A 22699-nucleotide genomic window follows, 5' to 3' on the forward strand; every position below is an offset into this window, starting at 1 on the left:
AAGCGAATCTACGTCGCTTAGCAACAATCCCGCGTGTCCCCCCCGCAATTTACCCGGGCCCGGAGAGGTGGAGACTGAGTCCCCAGAGTCCTCTCTCCGTCTTCTGCCCTGCCACCTCCAGCCCACAATTTCCTGTGAAGGGGCCCAGATGACAGGAAGTCAAATGGGGGCTTCAGCCTACTTTTCCCTCGGACCGGGACGGGGGGCTTCAGCTATCTTCACGGTCACGTCCCGCACCTGCAGTCCCCGCCGCCCTGGGTGCGCGTCTCGCCCTCGCCATCTCGTGGCTGCTCTGGGAAGATTCCGCACGGAGAAGCTGTGCGGGGCCCGCGAGGGCTCGGGAACGGCAGAGTGGGGGCAGGACCAGGGATGAGACTAGCGGGGAGAGGCGTAGTGAAGGCAGGATGCAGTGGGGAGAGTGGGATGGAGGCGAAGGCTACTGCTGGGAGGCTCTCGGGACCGCTGGTGGGAAGGTCAGACTGAGGTTTCTACACCTCACCCATGCAGAGAACTGGAGGGAGACTTAAAGTAGCCCTGGGACCGGGACACACCCCAGTCTGACCACATCTGACCTCAATAGGTCAGGGCAGTGGCTTGTCTGCGAACTCTGCCCTTTAGTCCTGCCTTTCAGTGAGGACCACCGCACCCCGCCCAGGAGTCGAGAAGAGGAATTGCAGCCCAAGGGGAACTGGAGTCCTTTCAGGCCTCTCTGGACATCCGGAACCTGACATATCTGCCTCCCAGGTCTTCCTCCTTCCTCGCCGTACTCTCTTCTAGGGGACCCATGACCTTCGCCCCAGTCTTCTTCCCAGTGCCCTTCCCAAGACCCAAACGTCCATCCCCAGCTCTACCCCTCCAGACTTAGGCGTCCTGACCCCTGCACACAGAGTTTCCCTCTTTCCAGATGTCCTCGCAGCTCCCCGTTACCTGGTTCTGGGGGGTCCCAGGTGTTCAGGCTCCGCAAGGTCTCCCAGGGGGTCGAGCGGCCCCCCCTTCTCCCAGGCCGGGGCTGGGGGGGCCGCTCCGCCCAGTGGCGCAGTTGGATTTTCCAACACAAACACCCGCACCCCCGCTCCCCAGCCCCGCCCCCTTCTCGTGGTCCCGCCCCTCCTCACGCTCAAGTCCCCCTCTTCGGCTCCGCCCCATCTTCTGCTGGTCCCGTTCGCCTGAGCGCTGGTGTCGGCTAGGATGCCGGATGCGGGGTGCAAGCTTCAGGGTGCAGTGTACAGGGTTCAGCCCTGATCCCTGCCTGACAAATCGCTATCCCATTTGGATCACGCGCCGTTCAAAGGTAAGCCCCGCCCCACCCACTCAAGTCCTGCCCCGAGACTTAGCGACAGCCTCCTCACACCCCCTCCGCCCTGCCCATTCGTTCAAGGCCACGCCTACGTTCCTCTCCAGGCCGCCCCACCTCCTTAGCTGCTTCGTGCAGTAGCAGCTTCACTGTAGCTCTGTCCTCTGTGAAGCCCGGGCTTCCTCCCTCCCCAGGCCCTCACCATTGCATTGAGAGACGTAAGGCTTGATGTCGCGGGTGTTTTACAGCACGGAGCTCCAATACAACGCTTTCACTTTTATGGCTAGCACAACTAGGTATCTCCAGGGCTACATCACACAAATTCGACCAAGGTCAAAGTCTGAGGTCAGTCCAGCCTCAGTCCTAGGTGCAATATCTGTCTTAGCTCCTGGAGTCCCCGACCCTCTGTCAAGTGGAGAAGACAAGGAGGTCTCAGCTGTCCAGGCTCATGAGTAGAGCAGTGCCCCTCTTGATCCAATGATCAGACGTCATAGCCCCAGACCGCAGGTCGATGCCAATGACAAAGGAGGCTCGGTCTGAGCTGCCTGCCCGGTTGGGATAGTAATAACAGGGACAGGAGTACATGCCTGGGGGAAAGGAGAGGAGGAGTCAGACTCCTGGAGCCTCCGGGAGAGCAGGGCAGGGGCAGGTGTGGGATGGGCTGGAGCAGAGGATGGGTTAGGTTCCAAACTAGGGATGGGGCAGGCAAGTCTTGGGGAGCTGTCCCACCCTTGGCGCTCTTCTTGCGACTCTCTGCAGGCCGGAAGTGGATCGTAGGCATGAGGCAGACAAGCTGCATGGGCTCTGCCTCCACCAAGCAGGAGTTCTTCCGGTCCCAGCCAGCACCTTCCAGGTACAGGCCCCGAACCCAGACACCATCCTGGGGAAAAGTGGGAGCAGGTCTGGGAGAAGCTAGACTTCAGTTGCCAGCACCCCTGACCTGCTACCTCTCTCCTCCCTTCTCATCCAATTATTTCCCATTTTTGTTCCCAGTACCCTCTTTTGCTCAGATCCCCAAGCACAACTGGCTCCCACCTTGGGTGGATACACTAGGTTGCTGTCATCCACAGTGGAGACGATAAACTCCCAGGAGAGGCTGTCCACTGAAATCTGCGGGTTGAAGGTGAGAATAAGGGAAGACCCTGAAGAGGAGAACAAACGCACGGCCACAGCATACATACTGCTCTCACTGCACATTGCTCACGTTGTTTTGGCGAGCGGAAGACTGCAGCACAGCAGTGAGGAAGCCAGTGGGAAAGGTGAAACCAGACAGCCAGAAGATGACAGGAGGCCGGGCCCGGCTGGCCCACAGCTCAAACTGCTCCACACGCATGGCCAAGTCCCGTGTCCAAGCAGCCAATGGCTTTTGTGAGGGGTATGCCTAGGGAAGGAGTGCATGCTTATTCTCTCATTTAGCCATGCATTCAAATCCTTATTTTTTGTTTTTTTATTTTTTAGATGGAATTTCGCTTTTGTTGTCCAGGCTGTAGTGCAACAGTGTGATCCCAGCTTACCAAAACCTCCGCCTCCTGGGTTCAAAAAATTCTCCTGCCTCAGCCTCCCTAGTAGCTGGGATTATAGGCGCTCACCACCACACATGGCTAATTTTTGTATTTATTTAGTAGAGACGGGGTTTTGCCATGTTGGCTAGGCTGGTCTCGAATTCCTGAACTCAGGTGATCCACCCGCCTTAGCCTCCCAAAGTGGTGGGATTACAGGTGTGAGCCACCGCGCCCAGCCCAAATCCTTATTTTTGAGCACTGAAGCAGATATGAGAAGACTGTGTGGTATCGGCCCCTGTTCCCCAACTACAGGTGAGCACAGCTCTCCAAAGCCAACTTCCAGGAAAGAGGCATACGACAACTATTCATTAATAACAATGACCACAGTAATATTAACCAGGTACCATTAATGATGCACCTTCTCAGTGGTATGCACAGTACTGGGAATCTTTGAAACATCCTTGGAGAGGTTAGTAACTTGCCCTGAGTAAGTCTGTAAGTTAATAAGTTGTACAAAGTCAGTCAGTGAATGGCAGAGCCAGGTTTCAACCTTGAACCTGTCTAACTTCAAAGTTTAGGCTCTTTACAGTTTGTTGTATGCCAATCTAGAACCAGGAGATTGGGGAGCACAGGGTTGAGAGGGGAGCTCATTGTTGGAGAAGGATTAACAATGGTATCATCTTGCCTTTCCCCAGAGTGGAGGAACGTGGGCATCAAAGATGCAATTGAAAATCTCTTCCAGGCTTGTAGACATGACAATGAGGCCCTGGATGCCTTTCTCTAGGTCTGTCAGTGAGAACCTGAGCAGGATGAGGTGGAGCGTTAGAGATGGAGTGGGCCTGGTAACGTCATTCTAGCCAGAAGGTGCTGGCCTCTCCCCACCCCTTCCTATGTTCCGTAGAGTCCCTCTCCATCTTACAGGATGGTCTGCATCAGCTTGTTGTATCTTTGGATCTCCTGCAGAAGGACCACATTGAGGGGGGAGGGGTCAAGAGCTAGCAGTTTTCGGGTCCCCTCATAGTCGATCATTTCAGGGATCTTCTGCTTCACATCAGCAGCCAACTCAAGGACCTGGGCAGGCAGGAGCTCTGAATGTAGCCCTGACTTCTGGAATTCTTCAGGAATCAGTCCTGCCCTGATTCCCTCCCCAAGGCCTGGCTCATTTTACCTTCTCTTCCCGTGTCTGGCCTCCAGCCCTGATGGGTGTAATCTGAGGTTGCAAGGAAAGCAAAGTATCAAAGAGGGTTCGTGCCTCAGTGATCTGGGAGGCCACATCAGCATTGGGGTGCTGGCCAAAGGCCTCAGGGGGGTCCATGCCAGGCAATAAGCTGATGTATTCCTTGTAAGAGGCCAGGCTCCCATCCTTGGGGATGAAATAAGTCTCTAGTGCTGACAACCTGGAAAGTCATAGCATAATCACTGCCACATTGTGGGGACTCAGGCCTCAATGCCAGGCCAAGACCCCAAGCCTATGCATGTCACATTTGTCCAACTCCCTGCCCTGTACCCTTTCCCAATCCCATAAACTCTGTCATCTCCCAATCTCATGTCCTCTCCTCAAACATTTCCTCCACCCCTGATCCCACCACCTGGCTGGCTTGTGACTTCTGGCTCCCTGCCCAGTGCCACCTCCCCTCACCGGTAGAAGGGAGTTGATAAAGACTGGTCACAGAAATAGTCATTGATGTAGGTGGTCAGCAGGCGCCGGTCCCAGTCATCTGTGACATGTCCACCATAGTTGACGCCGGCAATGAGGTACTTGAGTGCATCCCAAGGTGTCTCCTCGTACTCATCCAGATAGAGGCTCAGCAAGTTCTCTGACACCTGGGCATAGTCCCAACCCAAGCCCCAATCCCCACACAGTTATGGCAGGAAATCTGCCAATGGAGCTTCAACACAGCCTTTCTGTCTGCGGATATTCCCACAGGGAAGACATGGGGTAGGAAGTGTAGGGAGAAAGGGCTGGGACGAGGACCCCTGGCTGTTACAAACCTCAAAGTCGGAGTCATTGAAGCCATAGATAATGTTCCAGCCAAGCTGCAGGAACTTTTTGCGTTCAAGTAATACAGAGTGGAAGAAACAAAGTGCAAACAACAGCTTCTTATATTTGGCAGGTTTGGAGCAGCGGGTAAACTGTGGTTCTGTCATCAGTTGGTAAAGACGTGTCATATTGGCCTTTAGGCCCTGGGGACAATAAAGTACAAAGATGGGGCTGACATGCATCATACTCAGATCTGCCACTAGCACCACCATATACAGTTGTGGCAGTTCTTCATGGCACAAAGCCACTGGCTAAAAGGGTGAGTGGAGGCTGAAATGTAGCCCTTGATCTACGTGCCAAGATATGCACTCCTCTACAAGGCTGGGTGCTTTTCTCTATCTAATTCGTAGACAGGCACTGTATGGGCTTGTGGCATGACTGACTTCTTGTCCCACCACTTTTGAATCTCTCAGCCCTGATGTTCTCAGTATTAGGTAGGCCAGCTCAATTTGGGGTTCGAGAAAATATGAACAAAGACAAATACGTATACATGCAATTAACAAAAATGTACAGAATTGTATGCAAAGGTTAGTGTAGATTTAAAAGGCCATACTATATCTTCAAGGAGGAACAATCTATGTGATTGGCATTATTTGGCTCCATGAGCAAGCTGGGATTTGAACTAAGCCTTCCAAATGGGAAGGGTATGACTAGGCCTGAGAGGAGAGTCTTCCTTTCCTGGAGATGGAAGGAATTGAATAAAGGCACGGAGGAGAGAATAAAGTGAGAGGATGAGCCTGGCTGAAGTCAAATGCAAGTGCTCAGGTGGGAAGAGGAAGGCCATGGATAGATGGAGATGCAATAAGAATGGACGCTTAAGCCATTTGTACTTGATTCACCAGGCTTCATGGAGTCACTCTATCTTGAGTAGGACAGCAATCTGTTCAAACAGCATTTTAAGAAGACTTATCTGTGACTGACAGAATGGAATAGTGAGAAACTTGAGGAATACTGGATAGCAGTAACAAAATACGTGACTCTTTAAAAAATGCCATTTACCAGATGTGGTGGCTCATGCCTATAATCCCAGCACTTTGGGAGGCCAACGCGGGTGGATCACTTGAGGCCAGGAGTTCAAGACCAGCCTGGCCAACATGGCGAAAGCCCATCTCTACTAAAAATACAAAAAAAATTAGCTAGGCATGGTGGCGGGCTCCTGTAATGCCAGCTACTCAGGAGACTGAGGCAGGAGAATCGCTTGAATCCAGGAGGCGGAGATTGCAGAGAGCCAAGATTGAGCCATTGCACTCCAGCCTGGGTAACAAGAGCGAAACTCCATCTCAAAAAAAAAGAAAAAAAAAATGCCATTTGTGACATCAAGATATGTCAAGTACCTAGAAATAAATCCAATTAAAATGTATGATTATTTATGGAGAAAATTACAATATTTTAGGCCAGGCATGGTGGCTCACACCTGTAATCTCAGCACTTTGGGAGGCCAAGATGGGAGGATTCCTTGAGCTCAGGAGTTCGAGACCAACCTGGGAAACATAGCAAGATTCCATCTCTATAAAAACAACAGCAACAACAACAAAATCACATTACACAACTTTAGTAAAATAAAGAATAAATGGAGGCTGGGCACAGGGGCTCATGCCACCTGCGATCCCATTGTGCTATGATTGCACCACTGCACTCCAACCTGGGTGATAGAGCAAGACTCTTTCTCTCTCTAAAAAAAAGAGGAAAAAAATGATTCAATGGAGAAATATACTTACAGATTGGGAGCTTCATTGTCCTAAAGGTATCAATTTCTCCCATATTAATCAATAGAATTTTTTATACAACAAGCTAATTCTAAAATTTATATTGGCGAATAAAAGGTCAAGAATAGCCTGAAGAAGAATAAGGTAAGGGGATTGCCTTGTCAGCTATCCAGAATTATTATAAAGCTATATAGTAATTAAGACTAAAGTATATTGTTGGCCCAGCACTGGGTTACACCTGTAATCCCAGCAATTTAGGAGGCCAAAATTGGAGGACAAATTGAGTCCAGGAGTCCAAGACCAGCCTAGCCAACATGGTAAAACCCAATTTCTACAAAAAAAAAAAAAAAAAAAAAAAAAAAAAAAAAAAAAAAATTAGCCAGGGTTGTGGCACACACCTGTAAGGTGCAGGGGGGAGAACTGCTAGAGCCCGAGAGGCAGAGGTTGCAGTGAGCCACGATCGTGCCACTGTACTCCAGCCTAGGCCACAGAGCAAGACTCCGTCTCAAACCAACAAACAAAAAAAGGACTAAAGCATTTACTCCAGGATAAAACAATTTGACCAATGAACAGAATAAAGGACACTGAAAAACCCATACATATATGGAAACATGATTGAAGGCTGAGCAGGCACTACAGATCAGAAAGGTACTTGCATATTATTTGATAAGTGGTACTGGGAGAATTGGTTATCAATGTAGAAAAAAATTAAATTGGCTGGGTGCAGTGGGTGATGCCTGTAATTCCAACACTTAGGGAGGTTGAGGTTGGTAGATCACCTGAGGTCAGGAGTTCAAGACCAGCCTGGTCAGCGTCTCTACAAAAAATAACAAAACCCCATCTCTACAAAAAATAACAAAATTAGCCAGGTGGGGTGGCAGGTTCCTGTAATGTCAGCTACTCAGGAGACTGAGGCAGGAGAATCGCTTGAAACCCAGGAGATGGAGGTTGCAGTGAGAGTCAAGATCATGCTACTGCACTCCAGCCTGGAGTGCACTCCAGCGAGACTCTGTCTCAAAAAAAAAAAAAAAAAAAAAAAAAAAAGAAAGAAAGAAAGAAAAGAAAAAAACAAAAGAAAATTGGACCTCTGCCTCATACCACAGTCACAAAAATCAATTCCAAGTGATTAAAAACTTAAATGTAGGCTGGGTGAGGTGGCTCATGCCTGTAATCCCAGCACTTTGGCAGGCCAAGGTGGGCGGATCAAGTCGGGAGTTCAAGACCAGCCTGGCCAATATGGTGAAACCCTGCCTCTACTAAAAATACAAAAATTAGCTGGGCGTGTTGGCACAGTTGTAGTCCCAGTTACCCGGGAGGTTGAAGCAGGAGAATCGCTTGAACCCAGGCGCAGAAGTTGCAGTGAGCCAAGATCACGCCACTGCACTCCAGCCTGGGCGGCAGAGCGATACTCCATCTGGAAAAAAAATAAAAGTAATTAAAAACCTAAATATGAAAGTCAAATTACATTTTGGAAGGCAAGTATAGGAGAGTACTTTTACAATCTTAAAGTAAGCAAGGACTTCTTGAACAAGACAAAGGAGCACAAACCATTTAAAAAAGGAAAGATTTATATCTTTCCTGAAGCTAAATTCAACCTCATAAAAATTAAGAATTTATCTTCACAAAAAAATAGCATAAAAGAGATAAACCACAAAACACATAACTGACGAAGGATTAGGATCTGGAATATATGAAGAACTACAAAACTTGAAGAACATCAGGAATGAATGTCAAGTACATAATGTTAAATGAAAAAAGCAAGTTATAGAGAAACGTAAATAACAATGTTTGCATTAGCAATACAAACTTTTGCATTACAATGATCAAAAATCCCTAACTCCAGGGGAAAAGAAAAAAATTATAAAAGAAAATGACAAATGCAAGATTCAGAATAGTGATTTCCTCTGAGTGGAGAGGGAAAGTGATAAGATTGGGAAGAGGCACACCAGGACTTCAAAGAAAATGCTGGGATTTTTCTTTCTTGAAAGGATGATGCACACCCAGATATTCATGGAATCATGATCCTTTATAACTTGATTGTATTTTATAAATATTCTTTTGTATCTACTTAATATCTAGCTTTTTAAAAAGACTGGAGAGCAGGAAGCGACCCAGGAATATACTCCAGGACTATACCCCAAACTGGCAACTGGGGGCTGTGAATACAGGGACTTTCTTATTTGAAGTAAAACTCAGGCCAGGCATGGTGGCTCAGCACTTTGGGAAGACAAGGTGGGTGTATCACAGGAGTATGAGACCAGCCTGGCCAACAGGGTGAAACCCGGTCTCCACTAAAAGTACAAAAATTAGGGGCCGGGTACGGTGGCTCACACCTGTAATCCCAGCACTTTACACATTTACCTGTAATCCCAAGGCAGGCAGATCATGAGGTCAGGAGTTCGAGACCCTGGCCAGCATGGTGAAACCCTTTCTCTAGTAAAAATACAAAAAATTAGCCGGGCATGGTAGCATGCACCTGTAGTCCCAGCTACTCGGGAGGCTGAGGCATGAGAATTGCTTGAAGCCGATAGGGTGCAATGAGCCAAGATCATGCCACTGTACTACAGCCTGGGCGACAGAGCAAGACTCTAATCTCAAAAGAAAAAATTAATTAGCTGTGTGGAGTGGCATATGCCTGTAATCCCAGCTACTTGGGAGGCTGAGACAGGAGAACTGCTTGAACCCGGCAAATGGTGCCCAGGCTGGAGTGCAATAGCGTGATCTAGGCTCACTGCAGCCTCCACCTCTAGCTGGGATTCTCATATCTGAGCCCTATATATTACCTTCCTGACCTCAGGTGATCTACCCACTTCGGCCTCCCAAAATGCTGAGATTATAGGTGTGAACCACCGTGCCCAGCCTGAGCCACCATGCTCAACTGAGACTCTTTCTAAAAGATGATCCTATTTCTAAACACAGTCACATTCTGAGTCTTGGGGTTTGGAACAAAAAAGTATGAAAAGAGTGTGCCATTATGTTGTTGGTGTGCCAAGAAGTGCTTTGTAATCCAATGGCAATTCAGAGCTGGAACTGACTTTGGTACTGGTGCCAGAGATGGGATTAGAGTTGAAATCATGAAAAGGACAATTTCTTCAACAACTTGTGAAAGGAGAAAGTGTAGAATGAGAAACGCTGAGCCAGGACTGAAGGCCCTGCCCTCTTAGTCCTTAGGTCAAGGACTAAGTATTGAAATTTTGCCATAGGCAAAGAGGAAAAAGAAACAGAAGTAATAAATGATATGTCAAAAGATGGGGGGTGGGAAGCAGGAGTGGTGTGTCAGGGAGCCAGGAAAAGGGACAAGTCAACTGTGTCAACTGCCCCAAGGTGGTCAAGGAGGATTAAGAATGATGAAAGGCACTCATGCGTGATTCAAACAGCACTTATCTGTTGAGCATGATATATACTGGCCCATGTGCTTTTCACAGGGTGAGCAAAAAGGATTTTGATCTTGACTAAGAGCAATGAAAAGCTACTAAAATAGTTTAAACAGGGGTGAGTGGGTGAACTGCAATGACACGGCTGGTTTTAGAGGATCAGGATGATTGCATTTGGTGATGAACTTGTGATATTGGAGATAAAAATTTCAGTAGAGTTGGAAGAAAGAAAGGACAAAGAGGCAGGAAGTGTGACATTAGGAAGAGAATGTAAGGAGATGCTGGGAGGCAGGAAGGTTCCGAGGTATAAAAGAGTGACTTTGGGGACCCAACTACCCAAACTCTGGCTCTGGAATACTTATTTATTCTTTCTGTATCTCAGTGTCCTATCTTTAAAATGGGGGTAACAGTATTCATCTGATAGGGTGTGTGTGTACACCCATGCGTATTAAACCAGTTAATAAGTGTAAGGAACTTAGTGCCTGGCACATGATAATTACTCAAGAAATGTTAGATATTACTATTGTGTTCTAGGAGTTTGGCACAAACAGGAGAGGAATGAGGTGGATTTTTTTTTTTTTTTTTTTTTTTTTTGAGATGGAGTCTTGCTCTGTTGCCCAGGCTGGAGTGCAGTGGGGTGATCTCAGTTTGCCACAACCTTTGCCTCTCGGGTTCAAGCGGTTCTCCTCCCTCAGCCTCCCAAGTAACTGGGACTACAGGCACGCACCACCATGCCTGGCTAATTTTTGTATTTTTAGTAGAGACAGGGTTTCACTATGTTAGCTAGGCTGGTCTCAAACTCCTGACCTTGTGATCCACCCCCTCTCCAGCCTCCCAAAGTGCTGAGATTACAGGCATGAGCCACCACGTTTGGCTGAGGCAGAATTTTTTAGAGGACAATCAAATCAAAGCCATGTTGTTGTTGGGTTAAGCCTTCTCTCTGATGCTAGCAGGAGGTAAGGTGGACCAGATGGCCCTGCTGATGCTGGCTCTCTATGGCCACATACCTTTGGTGGCTCTGTGGTCATCTTGATGCTGGCCTGCAAGATTGAGATAGGGAAGTCTGGGTGGGGGCTGGAGCTGAGCCAGAGACGGAAAGATGGATGAGGATCCTCCACCTGCAGCTGCTCCACCAGCTTGTCCAAGTTAGGCATCCAAGACAGTGACAGATGGCAGTTTGCCAGGAACACCCAGTGTCCTGCAAGGAGATGCCAGGGTCAGTGGGAATCATTTCCTAAGCCCTGCCTGTCCTCATGCTTTCCACCTGGCGTAGGTTGGGGGGTGGCTGGGGAGGGTCTAGCACTCAGGTCTGCCACTTCTGGGGCTCTCTATAGAAGTGGGAGATGCAGGTACAGTAGTGTAATTGAGGTTGGAGGTTCTAGGGACAAGGACTGGGCTGAAGCTGGGGGTGAAAGAAAGGATGGACACCAACCCTGAGTCACACCCTCTCGGAGAAGTCGAGCAGCGATGGGGGCCTGGCCCTGGCCCAGGGACAGGGCGTGGAAGCGTTGGGCCATGCCTGTGTGCTCTGCCAGCTGGAGCAGGGCGCTGGTGGGGTCCACACCCGGGGACAGGATGAACACAAGTGGGGATCGTGGGGTTGAATCCTCCATCACCTGCCAGAAGCACAGGTATGGCATCAGGCAGAAGCCCACATAAGCAAAGTTGGGGAGAGAGATGGAGGACACTGAAACAGAGCAAGGAAAGCAGGAAGGACCCTGGGGTTGTGGGCTCAAGGAAGCCGAGCCACTGACCAGCTTCATATTCAGCACAGGCGGCTCGATGAAGCGGGAGCCAAGGTTGGTGACAATGAAGGAGGTCACGCAGAAGGCCACGCGGTCCTGGCGCAGGGAGCGGACAATCAGCATCCGTTGCATTTCATTGCAGGCATTTTCCCACTCACCTAGGGACGAGGTGAGTAATTGCAGGGAAAGGGAGTGAGTCTGGAAGAGCAGGGAATCCAGACAAAGGGGCACCTGCTGAGAATGTGCTCTGGCGCCAGCTGGGAGAGGGGATGGAGGACAATGGGAAGGGCAGGCACCTGGCTGAATGGAGGGAAGCAGAAAGGTGAGAGCTGGGCACAGACACTTGGTACCTGGCAGCATTGCCTTCTCCGGGGCAGCATTGGTATACCACAGGTGCCAGTCGCGAGGGTACTGCTCAAAGGAGTTCATGAGTCCATGGAAATTGGTCAGTTTGTCCAGCTCTGTGATGTTATCCCAGTACGCATCTGCAAGCCAGCTAGTACACGGGTTGTCCATTTGGCCCTCCCGATCCAGGACCTGGTGGAGGAAGAAAGGGATTGACTTGGGAATACCTCAAAAGAAGAATGATCTTTCCTCTCTCTCTCTCTCTGTGGGAAAGCCAAAAAAAAAAATTGTTTGTTATGTTTTTATTTTTTGTTGAGACAGAGTCTCACTCTGTCACCAAACTGGAGTGCAGTGGCGTGATTTCGGCTCACTGCAACCTCTGCCTCCTGGGGTCAAGTGGTTCTCCTGCCTCAGCCTCCCAAGTAGCTGAGAGTACAGGAGGCTGCCACCACACCCAGCTAATTTTTTTTGTATTTTTAGTAGAGACGGCGTTTCACCATGTTGGCCAGGATGGTCTCGATCTCTTGACCTTGTGATCCACCTGCCTTGTCCTCCCAAAGTGCTGGGATTACAGGAATAAGCTCCTACACTAAGCCTTTTTTTTTTTTTAAAGACAGAGTCTTGCCCTTGTCGTCCAGGCTGGAGTGCAGTGGCGCAGCCTTGGCTCACTGCAACCTCTGCCTCCCAGGTTCAGACGATTCTCCTGCCTCAGCCTCCTGAGTAGCTGGGATTACAGGTTCCCGCTACTATACCTGGCTAATTACTGTATTTTTAGTAGAGACAGGGTTTCACCATGTTGGCCAGGCTGGTCTTGAACTCCAGACCTCAGGTGATCCACCCTCCTCTGCCTCCCAAAGTGCTGGGATTACAGGCATAAGCCACCATGCCAAGCCCAAAATGGGTTTTGTATGAGAGTGAAGAGATGAATATAGCGATCCTGGAGAATAAACGTGGGGGTCTGGGAACCAGACCCTGCCCTTAGCCTTCACAGTTCAAATTTAGGAATCTGGCACCCTCTGCTGGTTGCCTAGTAATAACGTCTGCAACCTAATGGCTGGTTGGTAGCCTCACCCTTCAGAGAAACACAAACTATTTACTCATTCATTCGCTCACTTGCTTATTCATTTTTCTTAACAAATATTTATTGTTCACCAACTATGGATTTTAATCATTGGGATGCATTACTGAGAAAAATGGACAAATATCTTTGTCCTTGGAGATTTTATTTTCCAACATGGGATTGTGAAGTCATGGGCAGATTATGAACCAAAAACATAACAAATAAGTAAATAGTATAGCAAAGACGGCAGTGCCATGGGAAAATAGGATACTCCGAGGAGGGTAGGGAAGACTGGGAATGTTGAGGGGTAGTTTGAAGTGTGAAATAAGATGATCAAGGTCTCATTGAGGTGAGGTTTGAAAGAGGTGAGAGATGGCCAAGTACATATGCCGGGGAGTGGCTTTCCGGCAGAAGGCACGGCCCTGCAAAGGCCCTGAGGTAAGACATGCCATGGGGATTGGGGAGGGCAGTCAGGCCTATGTGGGGAGGGCAGTGAGGCCTGAGTGGGCGCTGTGTGGTAGGAGGTGGCGCCAGCCATGGGGAGCCTGTCACAATGACATCTACTTTAAAAGGGCCTCTCAGGCCAGGCACTGTGGCTCATGCCTATAATCCCAGCACTTTGGGAGGCTGAGGTAGGAGGATTGCTTGAGCCCAGGAGTTCAAGACCAGCCTGGGCAACATGGTGAGACCTTGCCTCTACAAAAAATACAAAAATTAGCCAGGCATGGTGGCGCAGGCCTGTAGTCCCAGCTATTCCAGAGGCTAAGATGAGAGGATGGCTTGAGCCCCGGAGTTGGAGGCTGCAGTGAGCCAAGATCACTGCCACCGCAGTCCAGCCTGAGTGAGGCAGTCAAACCTCTGATTGCTGTGTTGAGAGTCTGGGGTGGGAGGCACGAAGTGAAGGTGGCAAAAGTCAAGAAAACGTTGTTTAGGAGGGCAGGAGAGTGCAGCATGGCTGTCCAGCCTTAAGGGCCTCCTTGAGGTTCACAATCACGGACTTAAAGCAAGTCCATTCGGTGTGGATGTGTTCTTCTCCGGCCATGCTCAGCTGCATGGGCCATGCAGGGAGCCAGGGGAAGAGAAGCAGGATCTAGCCAGAGTGGTAGATGCAACACAGAGAGGAGGAAAACAGGGCTTGAGGAGCCTGCCAGGGAGAGATTGTGAGGGGACCATAGGACTCAGGCTGGGGAAGGAGTGCCTTGAAAGGCAGTAAAAAAGTGGCAAGATCACACCAATCGGTGGGTCACAAGTGAGACAAGCCACAAAGCCCAGCCTGTGCTGAGGGCCAGGGGGTGCATGGCAAGTCATCCCCGCAGCACCAGGGAGCTCACCGTGTACCTGATGCTGGCCTGATTTTTCTCAGCTCATTCATGGCCGCTGTGGGTCTGGAGTCCTTATCACACTTGCCCTCATCCCCATCCTTGACCATCCCATACTGGGATGTGATCTCTGCCCAACTCACCACACCCCCACGTAGAAAGAAGTTGTATTCATCCATGTTGAGCTTGCCAGAAGTCTCCAAGATTTTGGCACACATATGAAAACTGAATAGTAGTTTGTGGCGTTCAAAAAGGGTACGGCAGGTGTACCTGGGAGAAAGGGACAGGGAGGAGGGAGGAGGCAGAATGGAATGGGGGCTGCCACACCAACACTACAATCCTACCGTCACACAGCCTCACACAGAGGACCTCACCAGTCTCTAATCCTAACCTCCTAGAAACAGCCAAGGACTCAGGGACTAGAGACAAGAATTTCCCAGAGTTCACTCATAACTATAATAATAGCAATTATTATTATTACTGTATTAGTTTTTGAGACTGAGTTTCACTCTTGTTGCCCAGGCTTGAACAGTCTCAGCTCACTGCAACATCTGCTTCCCAGGTTCAAGCGATTCTCCTGCTTCAGCCTCCTGATTAGCTGGGGTTACAGGCACCTGCCACCACACTTGGCTAATTTTTGTATTTTTAGTAGAGACAGGGTTTTACCATGTTGGCCATGCTGGTCTCAAACTCCTGACCTCAGGTGATCCACCCACCTCAGCCTCCCAAAGTGCTGGGATTACAGGCGTGAGCCACCGCACCCAACCTTTCACTCATAATTAGTCATTCAGTTCCATTAAAAAACCAAAGCCTTCATTATTCCCCTAATGTCTTGCCAGGCACTCTGCTGGGTCCTGAAGACAGAAAGATGAATAAGCCACACTCTCAGAGAGGACAGAGAGGCCATCAGTTACGTCATCCCTGCTTGCTGGACTCAGGGAGTTTTCTAGAGGAGGTGCCTCAGGGTGCAGCAGAGTTTTCAGGTGACATAGGAAAGGCAGAGAGGTCACAGCATGAGCGAAAGCATGAGAAGGGCACAGTACACAGGGCAGTCAGGGCTGCTGAGGCCCCTGGTGCAAGGCAGGAAAGGTGAGGCTGAGGCAGGAGAAGGCCAGGTCACGAGGGCTTCGTGGCCCACTGGGGACCTAGCAAGCAACCACTGGCAGTCAGACCCGGGGAGCAGCATGTCCAGGTTTGCTCAGGCAGGCAGCTACAGGAGGGTGGGTTGAGAGGGTGGAGGCAGGAAGACCTCTAGGAGGCTATTGTACAATTCAGAAAAAAGGATCCCCAGGGCCTAAAGTACAGTCAAGGAATGGGAAGATGGAGAGGGAACAGTTTGCAGAAATATTCATGAACAAAACCTGGTGACTGCTTTGAAGGGGAAGAGTCAAGGATAACTGCCAATTTTGGCCAGGCATGGTGATTCATGCCTGTAACCCCAACATTTTGGGAGACCATGGCAGGAGGATCCCTTGAGCTCAGGAGTTTGAGACCAGCCAGGGCAACGTAGGGAGACCCTGTCTCTACAACTAAAAATTATACAAAATAAAGGATAACTCCCAATTTCTGGCTTGGGTGACTGGGTAGTGGGTGTTGGTGTCATCCAGGGATGAGGACTCTGAAGGAAGAGGGAAGAGAGTGAGTTTGAGCTGAAACTAGTTGAGCTTGAAGGGTCTGTGGGATGTCAGCATAGAGAAGTCCAGTTCCTTGCTGCTCAAATGTGATCCACAGACCAAGAGCAGTGGCGCCCGCTGGGAGCTTGTTTGACTTGCCCCACTCAGATCTGCCGAATCCCAACTAGTATTTTAACAGAGTTCGGGTGCTCTACCCGCCCGTTACCATTTGGGCAGTGCTGGTATCACCAACAGTTGAGTAGATAAGTCCAATGCTCAAGAGAGGGCTATAGCCACAAAACTGGGAATCACTGGCCCACAGGTGATGGTTAAGCCATGAGAGTGAGGGGCTACCAGGAGGACACAGGCAGGGGATGGTGGCAGGCTGAGGGCTGCGGCATAGGAAAGCACTAAGGCATGGTGGCCAGAAGAGCCCCGGCCACTCGGCCTCCTGGCTGGGGCATGTGGGGGAACCCTCAGACCTGTAGACAGCGTAGGTATGGTAGTCGTTCAGGTAGTCAATGCGGTCCTCCAGCTTAGTGCTGCGGTGGCTTTTGTCAATGCTGAGGATGAAGAGGCTGATGTAGGCATCCAGTGAGAACTGGTACATGGGGTCGATGCAGCCCATGTCATTGAGCACGAAGAACAGGACTGATGCCCGCTGGGCGCATGGGCGATAAGCCTGCAGGGGCCGAGGAGTCAAGGCCACCAAGGGACATGGCAGGGAGCAGGGGCTTGGGGAAAGAGGTGGTCTTGAGCCATCATGACAGTTTCATCTTGGATGGCTGGTGAAAGGCAGGGCGGGAGGGCACAGAGCTCACCTCCCGAGCCAGGTCGATGTTGATCTCTGTGGTCTCACTGGTCTCCAGCTGCTCAGTCACCTCTTTGGCCGTTATCTTGGAGGTCTGCAGCGTGTTTACCAGCTGCACATCATCTAGCAGGGAGCCGGTGGCCTCATTCAGCAGCCTATGGGGAGGCCCAGAGACACATGGAGCCGGGGTTCGGGGGGACCAGGCTTCCTGGGATGCTGCTGTGCCTGGGGTGGGCTGGGTGGAGGCTGGCTGGGAGGAGGCCTGTGGGGTGGTGGGAGGGGGAGGCAGGGCCTCACCGCAGGATCTCATCCTCCAGCTCCTTGAGCTTCCTCTTGCCAGCTGCAATGTTGATGACCAGTGAGTCCTTCTGCTCCTCTAGCTCAGGCCGCTCCTTCCGCACCACAATGCCCAGCAGCTGGGCCTCCAGGCCCTGGGAGCATCCAGACTCACCGTGAGGGGCTCTCACTCCTTCAGCCTTCACCTTCCTCATCCCTTTACACCTCGAAAGACCCCTCATCCTCAGCTGCCCAGCACAAGCTTATCCCTTTTCTCAATCCTTCCAAACTCTTCCTGCTTCATCCCAGCTCAGTCTGGACCTCAGCCTGCACCCACCTGTTCTTTAACAGCAAAGTTGACGATGGTGGTCTTGGCTGAGGTCTCTGGGCTGTAGTGGGGGTTGGAGAGCTTGGTGGTGATGTAGAAACGGAAATTGGTATTATATTCCACCTCCTTATCGCCAAGACGCATCAGCAGCCGACCGCCTGCATCCATGGAAGGACCCCCTGTGACAGGTACTGGCTAACCCATCCCTCACCAGCTGCATCCACGGAAGGACCCCATGTGAGGGGTACCGCCAACCCGTCCCCCACCAGCACCCAGGGACAGTGACTTGGCCTGCCCTAAGGCCCCAGCCCAGGGCTGTCTGAACGGAGGGACAGGTAAGTAGAGGACATAGTCAGAGAGCCAGCCCTTCCCTCCCTAGCATCCCACTCGGCTGGTCTCGGGGACTTGTCCTGACCAATTCGGGCTACAGATTTGTTGAGCACGGGATTGAGTGTGGGGTCCAGATATTCCGGCACGTTCTGAAGAAGCACCGGGTATCCAAACTGAATGGCATTTTCTAGAATTCGAAGATAATCGCTCATCTGCAGGTCGATGATCTTCAGGCCCTAGAGAGTGAGGGGGAAAGGTGGGGGAACACTCGGGGAGACAAGGGAGCTGACAGCCCAAGGGCAGGGCCTCAGGAAGAGGTGGGGCTTGGGGAGAAATTCTACCGGGGGACAAATGCGGCCCCCCCAGCCTCACACCTGGCTTCCTTCCATGTTCTTAATCCATTTCAGGGCCTGGGCCTGAGGGTCGATCATCAGTGCCCACCTGGAGGGGGAGGGCAGGTCAGAGGACAGCCCCGTCCCTGTGCCGCCCCCATCCCAGAATTACCCTTACCTATTGCCTCGGGTGACAATGATGCCATTCTCAGTGGAGAAGGCGTCAGAGGGCAACCCCTGGATGTTCCAGTCCCGGACTTTGGTAGGATTGGACAGGAAGTTCTCAATGGCGAAGGAAGGGGAGCAAGGAACCTGAAGCTCCCAGATCTGGGGAGAGAAAAGCCCCAAGCTTTAACTTGAAGAGCTGAGCCCAGCAGCCCCTGCCCCTGCAGGATATCTCTTAATATTCCCAAAGGTCCTGCCCTAGCCCTGGTCTCAGAGCCCCCTTATACCTGAGCCCCATCTCACCTTCCTGATCCAGATCAGGTTGACAATCTCATCCCGGTAGTTGGTCAGGAAGGGTCCCATGTAGGAGAGGAAGGCAGCTGCCAGGAGACAGTCCCCCACCAGGTAGCCCAGGTCCTCATCCAGGCCCTGGCAGACAGGAGGGAGGGTAAGCCTGCCTGGGCCCCAGCACTCTGGGAGACACTTGGAATGCTTTTGATGGCACCCTCCTCTGGACATTATCTAATTCAAAGAGGTTCTTTTCCATCTCCTCAACATTTGCATCCTGACAATTCTAGCCTGGTTCTAGTTACTTTTGAGCTTCCTATCTCTAATGGCAGTGTTTACATTCTGGTGATAAGGCCTAACCCTTTTCAGGAGCTCACTGAGGGCAGAAAGATGTGCCATGTCTGTTTTCTCTCCGGTCGGTGGGCTATGTCAAGAGTCCTTGTGTGCACTTCCCAGCCCTACCCAAACACTGAAGCAGATCCCAAATGGTGCAAAAGGCCTTTCTTCCATTGTTGTCACCAAAGGTGTGCAGGGGGAGGGGAAGGGCTCCCACGCCTCAGTTCTTAGAGTTCCATATACCCAGGTGTCCCTATTTTCCCTGACTGCCCCTCAAGCTAATGGGGATGGGTCTCTTGGAAGTGATGGGCAGAGTGAAAGAACACCAGGTGATACAGGTGAATGGAAGGACAGGTAAGTAGAGGACACAGTCAGAGAGCCAGCCTTTCCCTCCCTAGCATCCCATTCGGCTAGTCTCTGGGACTTGTCTTGATCTCACCTGGACTGTCTCCTCCCATCTGGCCTTCTCGCCAGCCAACCCTGACACCAGCATCCCAGCTCGCTCCAGCTTCAGCTCCATCTCTTCAGACTTCTTGCGAAGCTCCTCCTTCTGTGCCAGCTTCTCGTCATACTGTTTCTTCAGCATCTCCAGTTTCTCAGCTACCTGGGAGAGATTGGAGTATAGGGCATCAAACAGAGCCAGACTGTTTTGTTCAATTCACGACTCTGCCATTTGGTAGCTTTGTTAATCTCTTTGAGCCTCAGTTTCCTCATGTTACAAAAGAATACTTACCCTATAGGATTGTCCTGAAGAGTAAATGAGATAAAATACGTGTGATGAGGTAAGGTAAATTTTCTTCCCCTTTCTTCTACCACCCTTTCCTAGCTGGTAGGAGATGGAGACCTCTTGAAGCATAATAAACCACACAAGATTGGTTGTCAAGAGAAGGCCAGAGAGCACATAAATGACTGCCACTCCATGCCAGAGACCATACCTAAGGTGGAACCTTGAAAGAGGAAGAAGCAGCAAGAAATGAACCCAAGAGCTGTTCCTCTAACAGCTAAAGAGTCCACTCAAGACAAAGGACTGGCTGGGTGTGGTGGTTCATGCCTGTAATCCCAATACTTTGGCAGGTCAAGGCAGGAGGATCCCTTGGGGCCAGGAGCTTGAGAGCAGCCTGGGCAACATGGTGAGACCCCCGTCTCTATTCAAAAAATAGAAAAGAAAAAGGACCAAGTCCAAGGTCCCACACTAGAGATGGAGGCCTGGGCAGAACTGTGTATACTAGAGAAACCTCTCTCAAGTCATTGCCACCTAGGGACTCTGTTGAGGTTGGAATGAATATATATACACACACACATACATATAGGGATATATATGTATATATACACACAAACATATATAAAGGGAACTAACATATATGCTGTGCATGCTATGTGTAACCCTCACTCCATATTCCTCATGATGAAAAAGACAGTCATACAGTCTGTATCCAGGCACAACTGCTGTTGGCCAATCAGATACACATATAAGATCATACACACATACAGGATGTTGGGGCAGCTCTATCTGTTCTCTACTTCAGATTTCAGTGAATATATATATAATAACATATGTAATATATAACATATATCATAGATAATATATGTATAAATATACAACATATATGTATATAATATACAACATATAACATCTATATTAGAAGTACATAATATATAACACATTATGTATTATATGTATATACTATATAGGTAATATATATAATGTATAACATATATGTAACATATATAATATATATTTTATACAAATATCAACTGAAATCTGAAGTAGAGAACTGATAGAGCCTTGTTCTAAGATCCTGTATGTATGTATGGTATGTATATCTGATCGGCCAACAGCAATTGTGCCTGGATACAGACTGTATCACCATCCTTTTCATCACGAGGAATGTGGAATGGGGGTTACACATAGCATGCACAGCATACGTTAGTTCCCTTTCCTGCTGCCACCTCAGTAGGAAAGGCAGCCTGCAATTGTGGAAATAGTTCCACTACTATAAAGCAGAAGTAGCTCTGCCTTACTGAGTAATTCTGGTAAGTTTCAACCTTTTGGAGCCTTGCCGGGGTTACTGTGTATAAGGGTGATGTGCGCTGAGGTGCAGTACCAAGCACACAGCACCCAAGCAATACCTGGCCCAAGCACCTGGAAATGGTAGAGATCACTCTCCAAAAAATATTATTTAAAACAACGTGGAGATTCAAGGTGTCACCTTCCAGGGAGTCTCTGTGAATGTGCTGTGATTCTGGGGGCTGCCCGATAAAATAAAAATAAAGTGTCACCTCCCAAGGACTTGAGAGCTTATAGGTTCAGCCTTGGTAGTGACCTGATAGATGCCATTAACATCTAAAGAAAGAAGGTGTCACTCAGAAAGCACGTGGTCAGCTGGGCCACTCAGAGGAACACTCGCTGGGGGCCCACAGGGTGGCGGGGTGGGGGGTGCTCTAACCCCACACATGGGTGTCGGGTCTAGCCCTGATGGAGCCGATACTTCAGTGGTCTTTGCTCCAACACCTGCCAGTTGCCAGGATCATGTGATCGAGCTGGGTCCACGCTCATCACCAACATTCTGATTGTAATTTCACTTCCCTTGGAGATGTGTCAGTAGGGAGGCATCCAGGCTGCTTGATAGTTCGTTTTGTTTTATTTGTTTCCTTTATTTTTTTTTTTATAGATAGTTCTATGTTTCATTATTTTATGTGTGGTGGTGGTGTCGTCATTGTTTATTGTTTATACAAGAAATACATGTGCAAGGTTAAAACCTAAATGATATAAAAGAGGTTATAGGAAAAGTAGCATCTAGACCACCTTTCCCACACCCAGATTTCTTCATCTGAGGCAAACTATTTTTTTGTTTGTTTGTTTGTTTGTTTGTTTGTTCTGAGACAAGTCTCACTCTTGTTGCCCAGGGTAGAGTGCAATGGCGTAATCTCGGCTCACTGCAACCTCCACCTCCTGGGTTCAAGTGATTCTCCTGGCTCAGCCTCCCGAGTAGCTGGGATTATAGGCATGCACCACCACAGCTGGCTAATTTTTGTATTTTTAGTAGAGGTGGGTTCACCACGTTGGCCAGGCTGGTCTCAAACTCCCAACCTCAGGTGATCCTCCTGCCTTGGCCTCCCAAAGTGCTGGGATTACAGACGTGAGCCACCACACTTGGCCATGGCAAACCACTTTTTAACCACTCTCCTTTTTATTTATGCTGATTGTTACTTCTGTATCTCTGAAAAATATGCTTATGCCTCTATTTTTAAAGTATGCTAATCTCTTTGCAGCTTTGAATTTTTTAAAATTATTATGAAAACTTTTAAACCTAGAAACACCCATCAGCTAGATTTCACAGTTAACATTTTGCTATATATATTTCATATACTTGTTTTTTGCCAAAGTATCTTCAAGTAAATTAAAAACTCATGAAATTTTAAGCCAAAATACTTCATAACACATCTCTAAAAATTAATAAGGACATTTTTCTGCATAACCATAACACTATTATTACACCTAATAAAATCTTTGTCATATCTTAGAAAATAATTTTTTAGATTATTTTCTACCTGTTTTTTTTTAATAGTGAATACATTTACATAAATAAAAATCCAAAAGGAACAAAAGTGCCTATGGTGAAGGGGAGGTCTTCCTCCCACTCCTGGGCCCTGTCCCAGGCCCTGCCCTAGTTTCCTGGGTAGCTTTCTAGAATAGTTCCTGCACAGAATTGCTTCCATATAAAGAAAACATAAGCACTGTGAAGGCAGGGACTTGTTCACCACTGAATCTTTAGACCTAAAATAATGCTCAGTACTCACACATTTTTTTAATAAATGAATGTGCGGTTTTTT

At 49.2% G+C, this 22699-nt stretch overlaps 1 protein-coding gene and 1 long non-coding RNA gene across 8 annotated transcripts in view; one reads left to right on the forward strand and one right to left on the reverse strand.

The window, feature by feature from the left end:
• The first annotated feature begins 1155 nt into the window (after positions 1 to 1155).
• Positions 1156 to 19939, forward strand: LOC116553187. Of its 3 annotated transcripts, XR_004269662.1 has the most exons (5): positions 1156 to 1291; positions 2054 to 2147; positions 11692 to 11831; positions 17553 to 17749; positions 19692 to 19939. It is a non-coding gene; the product is annotated as an uncharacterized LOC116553187 (long non-coding RNA). The 3 variants fall into 3 exon arrangements; XR_004269663.1 differs by lacking the exon at positions 2054 to 2147 and having other exon boundaries at positions 11687 to 11831; XR_004269661.1 differs by lacking the exon at positions 2054 to 2147.
• Positions 1556 to 22699, reverse strand: part of DNAH2 (dynein axonemal heavy chain 2) — a 109440-nt gene continuing 88296 nt past the window's right edge. For 2 of the 5 annotated variants that reach the window (XM_032280399.1, XM_032280397.1), the window contains 21 exons: positions 19305 to 19469; positions 18545 to 18670; positions 18255 to 18403; positions 18119 to 18185; positions 17830 to 17980; positions 17424 to 17572; positions 17108 to 17241; positions 16821 to 16965; positions 16482 to 16681; positions 14530 to 14656; positions 11672 to 12199; positions 11350 to 11533; positions 10925 to 11115; positions 4789 to 4980; positions 4436 to 4620; positions 3965 to 4193; positions 3716 to 3867; positions 3482 to 3596; positions 2499 to 2675; positions 2330 to 2404; positions 1556 to 2174 (listed from right to left, as the gene is read on the reverse strand). In XM_032280399.1, the coding sequence (XP_032136290.1) occupies positions 1776 to 2174; positions 2330 to 2404; positions 2499 to 2675; positions 3482 to 3596; positions 3716 to 3867; positions 3965 to 4193; positions 4436 to 4620; positions 4789 to 4980; positions 10925 to 11115; positions 11350 to 11533; positions 11672 to 12199; positions 14530 to 14656; positions 16482 to 16681; positions 16821 to 16965; positions 17108 to 17241; positions 17424 to 17572; positions 17830 to 17980; positions 18119 to 18185; positions 18255 to 18403; positions 18545 to 18670; positions 19305 to 19469 (3840 nt within the window). In that variant the 3' untranslated portion in view covers positions 1556 to 1775. The remainder of the gene's footprint in view (positions 2175 to 2329; positions 2405 to 2498; positions 2676 to 3481; positions 3597 to 3715; positions 3868 to 3964; positions 4194 to 4435; positions 4621 to 4788; positions 4981 to 10924; positions 11116 to 11349; positions 11534 to 11671; positions 12200 to 14529; positions 14657 to 16481; positions 16682 to 16820; positions 16966 to 17107; positions 17242 to 17423; positions 17573 to 17829; positions 17981 to 18118; positions 18186 to 18254; positions 18404 to 18544; positions 18671 to 19304; positions 19470 to 22699) is intronic. The other 3 variants (XM_032280402.1, XM_032280400.1, XM_032280398.1) reach the window with 3 other exon arrangements.

The sequence above is a fragment of the Sapajus apella genome, unplaced genomic scaffold (assembly GCF_009761245.1).
Source record: "Sapajus apella isolate SASKATOON/1434 unplaced genomic scaffold, GSC_monkey_1.0 scaffold12, whole genome shotgun sequence".
Taxonomy (NCBI): domain Eukaryota; kingdom Metazoa; phylum Chordata; class Mammalia; order Primates; family Cebidae; genus Sapajus; species Sapajus apella.